The sequence below is a fragment of the Camarhynchus parvulus genome, chromosome 12 (assembly GCF_901933205.1).
Source record: "Camarhynchus parvulus chromosome 12, STF_HiC, whole genome shotgun sequence".
Taxonomy (NCBI): domain Eukaryota; kingdom Metazoa; phylum Chordata; class Aves; order Passeriformes; family Thraupidae; genus Camarhynchus; species Camarhynchus parvulus.
In genome coordinates this window covers 3,171,868-3,183,931 of record NC_044582.1, presented here as the reverse complement: position 1 = coordinate 3,183,931, position 12,064 = coordinate 3,171,868, and the positions used below count along the sequence as shown (strand labels likewise).

Genomic DNA, 12,064 nt, shown 5'->3' with positions numbered 1-12,064 from the left:
TTTGATAAGTTCTTGGTAGCTCTTCAGGGTCAGCAAAACAGTGAATTAAGTAATCAGGTATAAAGAAATTCAGAGCCTTTACAGACACTATTTTCTCCAAAAGTATTTGACTTTGTATCTTCATCTCCTTTGGCAGTGGCTGGTGGTGGTGTGTGAAATTAGTTGCAAAAAATAGCAGAGTAAAAATTGTAGAGAAGATTTGTTACCAGTCTTGGAGAGTGTTTCACCCGTGTTTATAATTGGAAACTTGTGACTTTAATATGCACAAGTTTAAAAGAAAGATGGGTTTAGCTACTCTGTTTCTGTATTGTGTGCCTTTTTAAGCAGCTGGTAGGTAACTTTGTCATGTAAAATTGCAAATAGTGCCTGCAAAAACACTGGTGAGTTTTTAGATGCCAGAATTTATGAGGTGTTGTGGAGTGAGGAAGATGATGGGTGTGGGAAGGGGGGTGGAGTTCCTTTTGGGAATTAAAAAGTTGCTTCTCAGAGTCTTGTTCTCTACCAGTGGATCTTGCATATGTGAGCCCAAGTTGGGAATCGAGGAGATGAGAATCTTTTCCAGTTTGGAAGGAGATGTCAGAGTAGTGCTTTGCCTCCAGACAAAAGCAGTTAATGTGTGCTGCTTAGAATAATATTAGAGTAATAACAAATGACGTGAACCTGCTTATTTGGAGAAGGAGAAGCTGATGTTTCCCAGGCTTTGTGTTTGGACAGGCTAATTCTTTGTGGTTTTGGACAGAAACTTATTTTAAACCTGCGTGAGCAGAGGGAAAATACACATCTTTCTGTATATCTAAGCAATCTTACCAGCAGTTGAGCTAATTTAAATTTTCCTTATTTCTTTCACTGCCACCAACTCTTATCTAGATTTTTGTTACTAATGTTCCAAGAGACCTGAAAAAAATCATGACGCAAACGAGGTTGTTCCCTGAAGGGGAATATCCAGATTATAGATTTGCCCCAGTTGTGTTTAACTTCTAAAAACTCTCCAGTTCAGGAGGCCTGCATTTTATGACAGTGAGGTCATCGAATAAGGTCATTATCAAACACCAAGCTGTAAAGAAACAAATGTAAGCTTTTATCCTGGTTTCATAATTCTACTGCCTAATCCAAAGTACCTGGATTGATTCCAGTCATATTTTGGCTGAGCTACCAAGGATTACTTTATTTTTTGGATTTTTATTGAGTAAGATTAATATAATAGCTGTAGTAACTGCTCTGGAGAATAAAAGTTCTCACAGGTAAGCTTTTGGGGACCAAGCCCAGGACACACGAGGACAAGAGCTGTGTGTACACATCCTGCTGCTCTGTGATGCCACCGATTTTGACTATTTTCACAGCTCCTTCTCTCCTTATTGGCAGTCCTTAACTTTGTTCTGCTCTAAGCCAAACAATTGTGTGCTGATGGGGTGCTAAAGAGGTGTTTGCCTTTCTTGGTGGGGCTGTAACTGCGGGCTGCAGACTCCAAACGCCGTGGTTGGGGATGGAGCTGCCCCAACACCTCTGGTTACATCATCTCCAGCCCAGCGCTTGTGGAAGTGTCTTAGAGACACAAGTTTTGGTATCCTTGTTGCTAGTGTTTGTTTTCAGTTTTCCATAACAATTGGGAAGGGTTGTTGTTGTAGGCCTAGGATGGGCCTGGAGCCACTAAGAACATTGTTATCGGCCATCAAGCTGCTCATGTGAAAGTTGTCCTTAAATTCCTTATTTGAGAGTGAGAGCTGTAGTGTGTGATGTTCTGATGGGTGGGTTATTTTTAGTCTTTTGTCACTAAATGGAGACTGAACATATGCAGGGATTAAAAAAAATTGTAGAGAATTCTTCCTTTGAATTCATTATTTTTCTAACTTATCTTGCATGAAAAGATAGGAAGCCTTTTAATGTTGTATGTGTTACATTTACCTACATCTGTGCACTGTTTCTTTTCTTCTCCTTTGCTTGCAGCCTGCTTTTTTCATCTTTTTATCTCTCTGGGACTGTTACCCAGCTCACTGAATACTCTGCTGGTGCCAGGTGCCTCTGTGAGCCCTTCCACTGGCTGTGAGAGGGAAATGCAGGGAGCATTAGGATGTAGTTGAGCTGATTCTCAAAGTGCTAAGGAGTAGTGACAGCCTCTTCAGAGATCCATTCCCTTTGGAATTTGGGTCATTCTCGTGCATGCAGATAAGTATGGCACATATTTGATGTTCAATCTGTAAATATACAAAAATTGAAGGCATTTTAAGATAACTGACAAAAAACCTCATGGCAACAACCACCCACAATATTTCCAAGTAAAGAATCAGCCAAGTGAATCAGAAATGCAATAGCATGAAAAATGTGGGCCAATATTTTTGGTGGTGATACTTCTGAAGCAGTTGGCACCTGTGACATCTGATGGATTAACCTTGGTGCTGTGGAACTGGTATTGAATGCACAAAGGGATGTATCTAGCTGGAAACTTGCCTCAAAACAGGAAAGGAATGTTTGAAGGGTTTTTTTGATGTTTGGTTTTGGGGTGGATCTTTGTTTGTTTGGTGATGGTTTTGTTTTTTTTTTATTTCCTCTAATCATCTAATGGTCTTACTGAAATGTAGTTTGGGCTGGCTGGTTTAAGTGCATCTGTGAAGTTTGTTTGAACAGTGCTGTGTTTCCTTTTGACATCTTTAGGCCAGCAACATGTTCTTCTTTTGCCATATGTAATTTTGGTCATTTTGCCAAATCAGAAATGACTGGCTGATGAACAAATACTGTCCTGAGTCAGGTTTTCCAGAGCACTGGTTGGAATCTTGGCTGGGAACTGATTAAAAGATAAATATCTACACTAGCCTTGAAAGATTACAGAATCATGTTTCTCAATGGATTGGAAGTGGTAATCAGTTCACTCCATCACTGATCCACTTACCAATGAATAATTAAAGCAGGAGACCTAAATGGTTGAAGCACTGTAAGAATAACCCACTGCACACAGAGCCACAGGCTCCTCAGGCCTGGGCTCTGTTACCCATGTGTAGGGCATAATGACAGAGAGAGAGGAAGTGTCACCAGGCATCTTGGCAAATCCAGGGGACTGTAATTCCCACTCTGGGAATCTTGTGGGATGTTGTTTGCTGTTGGGGCATTCATCTTGCAGGACAAATCAAATTAACAGCAAAGTATCCTTTTATGTGAGAGTGCTTTCCAGATGTGGGTGAACGTTGAGATTTATGGTGGTGTGAGGCTTTATAGATCTGGAAGGGGCCTTGTCTGGCTTTCAGTGGCAATGTCTGAACCTGGATCCACTTTTGTTATTGTTTTGGGTGGCACACTGTCATTAGTTTTGCTTGTTTCCTCTTTCAATGTTAGTAATTAAAGGCATCTGCAGCTTTCTCCCTCAGCATGTGCAGAAACAGCTTTCAGCTCTGAAACATGGAATAGATCTGGTGCTGTCATGCTATGGGAAGCTTTTTAAGGCAAATCATTTGGAAGGGAAAAAGCTTGGATTCCATAAAGCTGAAGTGCATCTGGGACATTTTGTCTGCATTGTCTTTGTCAGCAAATCTGAATGTACTTCTGTGGTAGTGCTTTAAATGGATGTAATCCTTTTTGGTGTGTTTTGGGAAGGCCCAAATGGAGACAGACTGGCTAAGAGGTAACTCTGGAAAACAGAGCTTGTCTCTACCTTCTGTGGTGCCCAGTATTGTACCCATTGTACCTGAATAGGCTGAACTACATCAGTGGAAGTAAATATCTCTGGTATCAGCTATTTAGGTAGACCAGAGGCAGGGCTGTTGTTGCCTTTTAAGGTTGCAGGTGCTTAACACTGTGTCAGACATTGATTTTAGTTTGTAAAGTGCCAAGCTTTTTGAATCCTTACAAAACTGATAAGAATTGTAAGAATTACAAACAAATAGTGAGTTTTTCTATGGTTTTAAGGTAAAACATTTGGACACCTGCTATATTTGTTCCTGTGTTATATATTTACTCCACAACAGGTTTAGTTTAGGGTTGAGTTCAGCTGTGTAGCTGCTGCTGGTAACTGGTAAGTGTGTCCTTAATAATTAGTAATGCTCTGCTGATACTGTAAGTGAAATGGGCCTTGTGTCCCTTTTGGGGAGCTTTGGTGCACAAATGCCAGGGTCGGGGTGTTTGTGGTTCCATGTGAGCTTTCCAGATTTTCAGAGCAGTGCTGTAAGCTGGGGGAGCATTTCCCTGCTGTACTTGGTGACTGGAAATGCAGAGTGGCTGCCTCGTTCAACTGAAGGCAGAGCTGGCAGCAGACATTGCTGTGTTTGATTTCAGCTGGTGTATTTGATTTCAAGTTGAGTGAAATAACCATCTAAAATGTGCTTTTTTGTTTGTTTTTTTTTCCCTTAATTTCTCAGAGAGGTGCGTTGGGGAGTCAGACAATTGTGGTGTTTATAAATGCTAATGCATCCCTGTTCTTTCCTGTTTTCCTCCAGCGCTGTGTGGTGCTACGGTTCCTGAAGTCCCCCCCCAACCAGAACAAGGTAAGATTTAAACCTGTCCTGAATGCCCTTGGGTAAACTAATAGCCAGTGTGAGGAGAAACAAGAAACATGTGAAAGAGCTGCGGCTGGCAGGAGTAAGAACAAATGGCTGTTTTGAAATGTGCCTGTGTTTCAGGGGCTTTGGCAACAGGAGGAAATCTGAGGTTGCCTTATGTAACTGGGCTGATGTGAGTGCTGATACCACAGGCTCTGTGTGGGGCAGAGGGCAGAGCTTCCAGCTGTGGCACAGTGTAAATGTTCCATATCCACCTGTGGGAGCACAGGGATGCTGAGCAAGCAAGGAATTTTCCTGGCTGTGGGCAGGTGGGACAGAACAGGAGCAGCACACACCTGGTGTCATGGTCAGGATCTGCCATTGACCCCCTGTTCAGGAGCTAAAAAGCCACGGAGTCTGAACAAACACATGAAATGTTCACAGAAAACCTTTGTCAGTGGGTGACTGAGTGTCCTAGCTGTTACAATCTCCCAGTTTCTTCCATGGTACAATAAGGTTTTCCTGCTTGAGAAGGAGCTGAAGTGAGTTACTTTAGATTTCTTTTAACAGGGATAAAAAATGATAAAAAAACCAAAGGTGGAACATAAACACAGTGTTCCAAGGAAGAAAAATGAGAAAAGAGAGCACAAGGTTCAAATTCTTTCATTTCCTCAGCTTGAGAGGAATCTTTAGGGTGTGTTACCTGAGAGATACAGGGCATGGTTTGAGTTTCAGCAGCCCCTGAACCATGGCTGTGTGAGGCACAGGGACACATTGTTCTGATGAGGGGAGTACAGAAAACATTGGGCTCTACTGGGAACTGGTGTGTGCCTAATTTTAGGAAAAAAGAAACAAGGATGAATGTAAAATAAACATCTAGGAAGGACATTTCATTGCTTTAAATCAGGAAGATGAATGTGAAAAGCATTCAGTTTTACAAGGGACAAGTTGCTAAAGCAGAGGAAGGCAAAATTGGTGAACACAGCACATGTATGAGTTATTTGATGGTCTTTCTGCTGCTACTTAACTTGAAAAAAGATCTGGTAAAACCAAAGTACGATTCAAGTAGATTTTTGAGCTGCTTATATTGGCAGGATTTCAAAAATGTATCTTGTGCTTTGGTAGTAGCCCAAGATAATAATGTTTAGTGTTAACAAGAGCAGTGATGAGTCCAGAGCACCACAAGAAAGGAAACAGGGCTTATCTCAATTTTTAGTATAGCAGCAAAGGACAAACCACAACTTTATGTAAAAAGTCAGCCTGCTGCAGTTTAAGAAAGCAGAACACTGAATGCCTGCCCCTTTTCCTTTCTAGTTTTTCAATTTTTTAATTTTAACTTCAAAGAGATTGTTGCATAGTAATTGTTTTTAACAAATTGACAGAGTATGAGAGAATCACAAAGGAGGACAGGAAGTGACTTTGCAGTTACCACAGCACTGAGGCTGGGCATGCACATTCCAGGGCTGCATTTAGGGAGAGCTGGCTCCAGCTCTGCATTTGCTTTGCATTGGGAATGTGTGGACTTGGTGATACACAATTCCCTCTAAACAGAAGGTTTTGTAATTTGAATATATTTACTTATTCTGGTGATTGATTTTTTTAAAGGACCATTTTTTCTAGGAGCAGAACAGAATAAATCTTTTATTATCAGATCAGTAAACAAAGCCTGGAGAATCAGTTTTGAGATAAACTTGAACATAGCAAGAATGACAGGGAAAATGTTTTGGTTTATTTTTTTAGGAATAATCTGTATTCCTGACTTAAGCAAAATGAGTTAGGTTCTGAAGTGTTCTGTGTCTGTGCATGACATCACAGGTCATCCAAGGGAAACAATGCTGAAGGAAGAAGTTCAAGCAAAATATTTTCTAGTAATACACACACTGAAATTCAGATGTGAACAAATAGGTCTCAGTCTCTTCTGCTTAACTCCTTTGGGAAGGGTAAAGAAGTCTGGATGCTGCTTTGTACATTTAATTATCTGTTTAATTATGAATTTGGGATTAGATAATCCAGTAATTGAACAAGTTGGTATTATTGTGCATTGTAACCTTATTGTTATGGTTCAAAAAGACTCAATAATATAACTGGAGAGCTTGCATTGCTTGAATAGAAAGTCAAGTGTCAGCCTCAGGGAGTGCTTTTAATTGCATATTGCTATTTTAGTGTATGATCTTCTTCATGAAAGAATTAAAATTATTGTATAAAGCCTATTTGAGTTTTGGTGAGTGAGCTGGCATTAATGATGGGTCCCTTCAAAAGCTTTTCATCTTAGTGGTTTTTGATGTTAAAAGGTGATGCCCACATAGCCTGTTAGTTGTTTTTTGTTTCATTTAGATATAGCAAATATACTTGCTCCTAAAGACATTTTAAGCTTGATTTATAATTTTATGGTTGTATTGATCTTTTTAACTGGTGACTCTTTCCATGTAGTAAAAGTGACAGCAGTAAATTTAAATGCAATGCTTATTTCTCAGTCTGAGAGTCTGTGTGTGTAAGTTAACCCCAACCAAACACAAGCCTGGGGATGCTGTGTACGTCAGCAAACCAGGTCAGAACCATCTGTAAATGGGAATTAGCTGAGATTTCTGTTCCTGATGAGATGATGTAATGTGCCTTCTCACCACCCAGGATTTGTGTAGGTTAGGGAAGGGGCTTTTGTCATTTGTGTAAGTTAAAGAAGGGGCTGTTGTCATTTGTGATTAGTGCTGGATACGGTCTTTCCTCCTTTCTTTAGGCTATGTCAGTGTCTGGGTGTTGTCCTCTAATATTTTATTTCCTCTTACTCTGCTCTCCTTATATATTTTTTCTCCTGCTCTTGTTTTTCCTCTTTGATTTGCTAACACGTACCCAAGTGTTGCACTTTCTTTTCCTCTACTTAATCTTATTGTGAGGTTTTAAGAGTTGTTTTTGTTTGGGTGGTTTTTTTGTTTTGTTTTTTTTGTGTGTGTTACAAAAGGACAGAGTAGCTTGGAGGTTCTCTATTGCAACAATAAAACACCTTGCAGAGGAGCAGAGTGTGCTGGAGTGCTGGGAATGGGATCATGTTGCTGTACAGCCCCTTTGCTGGGAGTCTGTCCAGGTCTCACTGTGCAGTTGTCCCTGTCCTGCTTCCAGTACTCATGAGCTTCCTTTCTAACTTTTGGCATCTTGTCTCATAGAAAACCTTTCCTCATGAAATTACAGAATATCACATTAGAGTAAGATTTTTCACTGTGTGGGGCAGGATTTGGGACAGATGGCAGGCTCTGTACCTGTTCATGCCAAGGTTTGGAGTATGGCTCAGTCTTTGCAGCTGTTCTCTTCCCAATCTCCATGATGTGTTTTGTGACACTCCAGGCCTCTTCTGCTCTGCAGCTGCTGGGTGCCTCTTTGGGCTGCTGGAGTTCTCTGAGCTGTTTTAAGAATAATGGTCAGAGTCTTGAGCAGTCTCCCCTTGTTCCACCTTTGTCACTTTCTCTCTGCTTTGTCTCCTGAAACTGAAGAATCATCTTTTGTGACCATTTTTCTGTGTGTCCCAGCCCTGAGGAGGCAGTAGGGAAACAAATTTTCACCTTTGATGTGTCTGTTAGACTTCAGTGTGCCCTGACCTGCCAAGCTCAGCAATGAAGTTATTTGTTAAATCACTGACCAGGATGTGTGTGTGTTCTGGAGGGTTTTTATTGTTATTTTGGAGTTCAGTTACTGCATTTCTGTTTTCCAGACTCCAGAGGAAATACTACACCATCTGCAGAACATTGTGGACTTCGGAAAACATGTGATGAAGCAGTTCTTTGGGGAGAACTATGTTCACCATGGGGTAAATGATTTGTTTTTACAATAAATGGCTTAGGCATTGTAAACACTGAAGTGTTTGGGGGAACACTGAGTGCCAGTGAAAGGAACTAACAGGGTTTGCACACAGGAAGCATTTGGATGCAAACAGGAGCCTGCTCTGTGCTGAGGAGGTGATTGGGTTGTACTCAGGGCTTTGGCTGGTGAAAAGTGTGGTCATTTCTCTGCTCTGCCTAAGGCAAGAGGGGTGTGTGTGAGAGAGAGAGATTTTTAACTGCAAAACAAGGGGAGAAACCTGGTTCATATAAATTGTTGAGGTTTCTGTGCAGTCAGGGGTCACCTTTTCCCTTGCTCTGTTCTTCGGGGCAGCCAGATCTTGTTCACTGAACACCAGATCAGTGAAAAAGTTACAGCTTCACCTGGAACTGAGTTACACAGTTCTGCCAAAGAAGGGTTGGGATGTGAGACATGGGACTTTTTCACTTGTGGAAAGGGCAAAGTGATGCAGGTTCCTTCACATACATTAAACTTGCACTGAAAATGCTCTTTGCTATGCATTTATTTAAATGAGTGCTTGGTTTTTATAGAGGGGCAGGTGTTACATGTGATTGCAGGTAGAGGTGTTCACAATGAATCAGAGGGAGAAGCTGCTGACTGCAGACTTCAGTGTGCTGTGTGTAACCACTGAACTTTGCTGCTCCGTTTCAAGACTCCCAAACTGGGTATTAATTTTTGCATTAAAATGTTTTCTTTTTTGTTCCCCAATAGGAAATTATTCAACTGCCTTTAGACTTTGTAAGACAGCTCTGTTTGAAAATCCAGCCAGAGAGGCCAGGTAAGTGCCAGGGGTGGGATTAGAAAGGGGCTTCCTCAATGTAAAGCATTTTCCTTTGTTCTAAAGTAAAAAAAGCATCACACTACAGAATATAAGGAAACTTTTTTTAATATTTAGACAATGATAAGTTGAAATTTTGTTGTGGAAAAAATGCATTCTGTTCTGGAATTAAAAGTAGTATGTGATAGCTCTAAAATAGGCAAAGAGATTGGCCCTTGTGGTGTCTTATGTTCCCAAAAGTTCCTGAGAATGGCCAGAAACTCCTGCTTTAGCAGAACTCCTTGAAGATAAATACAGTGTTAAATCAAAGTACTGTAGTCAAGTGCTTTGATGCCTTTCATCCAGGAAAAAAAAAGGAATTAATTTACATGTAGTGAGCACAGGTCCACAGTGGCAGGAACCAGTGAGGAAAGTTGATAGTGTCTAATAAAAGTTAAAAACCCAATGATTCTCTGGTGGAAGGGAATGATAGAATTTAGTTTTATTTTTCCAAGTTAATCTTAGTGTGTCCACAGCTGCTGGGGATTGCATTGTGCTTGTGGGGAAGTGTCCAGGTGCTTCACAACAGTGAATCTCACTGTCCATTTTTAGCAGGAATTTTTTTTAAGCCTCGAGGATTTTTTTTTCAATGTTACTCTTCCCATAAGCCTGTGTAACATGCAAAAGAGCTTCTCTAATACTTCAGATTTCTGTGCCTTTCTGATTTGGCAAGTGGCTTTCAGCTGTGAAGGTGTGAAGGATGTACTTTTGCTTAAATTTAGAAAAAGAAAACAAACCTCAACATATTGCTGGAGACAGAAGGCTTCTTGCTCATCCTGGTGAAGCAGTATGGCATGACAGGCTGGTGCCTGGGGCTTTGGTTTCTCGGATTTATTTTTTCTATTGCAGTATATTTTTCATTTTTCTTAGCAGTGGAAACTGTAACAGGAACGTGTGTTCTGCATGTCTGTTTAGTAACAGGTACTTGAAAATCTGGGGCTGTGTGCTCTTGTTACCTTTGAGCTACAATCTCACAGACCTTTCTGTGTCCCAAAGGATGCACGTGGAGAGAGGTTATTCAAAGCATTTTTATGCAGAATGCCTCTTGAGTTTGTGATAGTTTTCAGATCCTTTTGACTCAGCTGAGGCTTGGTAGGTCATGCACAGTAAGCAAAGGGGAGATCAAATCTTTGAATAAATACAGGAATGAGTCACTTTACCTGTTGTTGGCCAATCCATTTCTTTGCTGTTTCAGGCCTCACCTTTCTTGGGCTGAGCTGGGAGCTGGCCATTAACAGCAGCTCTTGGGACAGTTTTGAGGGAACTGAAACCAGGCGCTGATAATGGGGAGGGCAACCTTGTGCAAATGCCTAATTGGCTGCAGCTGCTAAACCTGTGTCCTGTCCTACCCCGCTCGTTCCCACGCCCCACCCGGTGACCGAGCCTGCTCCAGAGCGAGCAAAGGCCCCAGCGCTAATCTCCCTGTGGTGTTGTTTGTCCCCTGCTGTCGCAGAGTGTCGCTGTGACAAGGACATGGACACGCTGAGCGGTTACGCCATGTGCCTTCCCAACCTGACGCGGCTGCAGCCATTCCGCTTTTCCGAGCACCGGCCCATCCTCTGCATCGAGATCAAGGTGTGCAGGGACAGCCTCGGGCCACGCGGGTGTTTGTGTTCGTGCTGCGCTCTGGCCCTGCAGCGGTGGGGGAAGGCAGAGCTCACTGTTTCACTGGGACCCGTAGGAGGAAACAGCCCCCTCTCTCTTCCAATTCCCCATCTTTTGAAACTTGGGAAGTTCCCAGGTGTTATAGGCTTTTCTGTAGGCCACAGCAGTTTGGCATGTTGTTATTTTTTAAAATAATAGGGAGTAATTCAGCTTTTAAGTGCTGGAATTTTTTAAAATTAAAAAAAAATCCTTTAACTGGAAAGATTTGCAAATTATATGCCTTTATATTTCTATAGAGAGAGACATTTGTATTTACGATCTTATTTTGTTTGTTTGTTTTAGCCAAAGTGTGGCTTCATTCCTTTTTCCAGCCATGTTTCACAGGAGATAAAGCACAAGGTGTGTCGTTACTGTATGCATCAGCATCTAAAGGTAATTATTAAGTCACCCTGCTTCCCTTTGGCTGTACTGTGCTCTATTTGCTGTTCCAGGCTTGCTTTCCTGTTGAAACTTGCTCGAATCTCTGATATGACTAAAGCTCGTAGGAGGATACACAGCTGAGTTGCTGGGTGTGAATTTATTTAGTGAGAGATGGAATAAGTTCTGTGGGAAGCTGGAAGCAAACAAATCCAATATCAGCCTTTGGGACTATGAACGCCGTGATTGGGTCAACTCTGATGTGGAACTTCCTTCCCAGATCAGCTCCCCAAGTGCATTCTGTGACTGAGAACAAACAGCACGTAACAGGCATGGAGTTATGGACTTGTGCCTGCTGAGACTCTGGAATGGAGTGACTGTGACTCCCTGGGATTTAGCCTTTCTCCACTGGGAATGCAGTTTGAGTGACTTGAGTTAAAAATGACTGGGAAACACCCACAGTGGTCATGAATTTTGTGTTCAAGGTGGTTTAAATGTCCTGACCTCTGAAGGCAGGATGTCAGTGCCACAGACCTGGCTGTGAAAATGGGGGAGCAGCTGTTGCAGGCAGAGAGGGTTAACAGCAGTGCTCTGGGTTTTCCACAGGTAGCCAATGGAAAATGGAAGCGACCAAGTAAATATTGCCCGTTGGATCTCTTCTCAGGGTAAGGATTCTGTGGTTTTCCCCCCTTCCCCCCCAAAAAAATCCGCATTACAGCTTTCTTGCTTGGATTACTTTGCCTTTCACTGAGCTATTATGGATGATCAATGCTGGCTTGCCTGGACCTTTACAGTGATTATTTAATCTGCTATTTCCCCCTTACACCTATCTCAGCAATCAGAGCTGCCTTTTGCAGCATAACATTTCACCCAAGAGCTGTTTAGTGTACTCAGATCTGAAGTTCACTTTGCCTTTGCCATGACCTCAGTGTGA

At 41.9% G+C, this 12,064-nt stretch overlaps 1 protein-coding gene across 1 annotated transcript in view; it reads left to right on the top strand.

The window, feature by feature from the left end:
* Positions 1–12,064, top strand: part of IPPK (inositol-pentakisphosphate 2-kinase) — a 29,772-nt gene that overhangs the window by 8,926 nt on the left and 8,782 nt on the right. The window contains exons 2-7 of the mRNA XM_030956902.1: positions 4,422–4,469; positions 8,164–8,259; positions 9,003–9,069; positions 10,562–10,683; positions 11,056–11,145; positions 11,737–11,795. Of these exons, the coding sequence (XP_030812762.1) occupies positions 4,422–4,469; positions 8,164–8,259; positions 9,003–9,069; positions 10,562–10,683; positions 11,056–11,145; positions 11,737–11,795 (482 nt within the window). The remainder of the gene's footprint in view (positions 1–4,421; positions 4,470–8,163; positions 8,260–9,002; positions 9,070–10,561; positions 10,684–11,055; positions 11,146–11,736; positions 11,796–12,064) is intronic.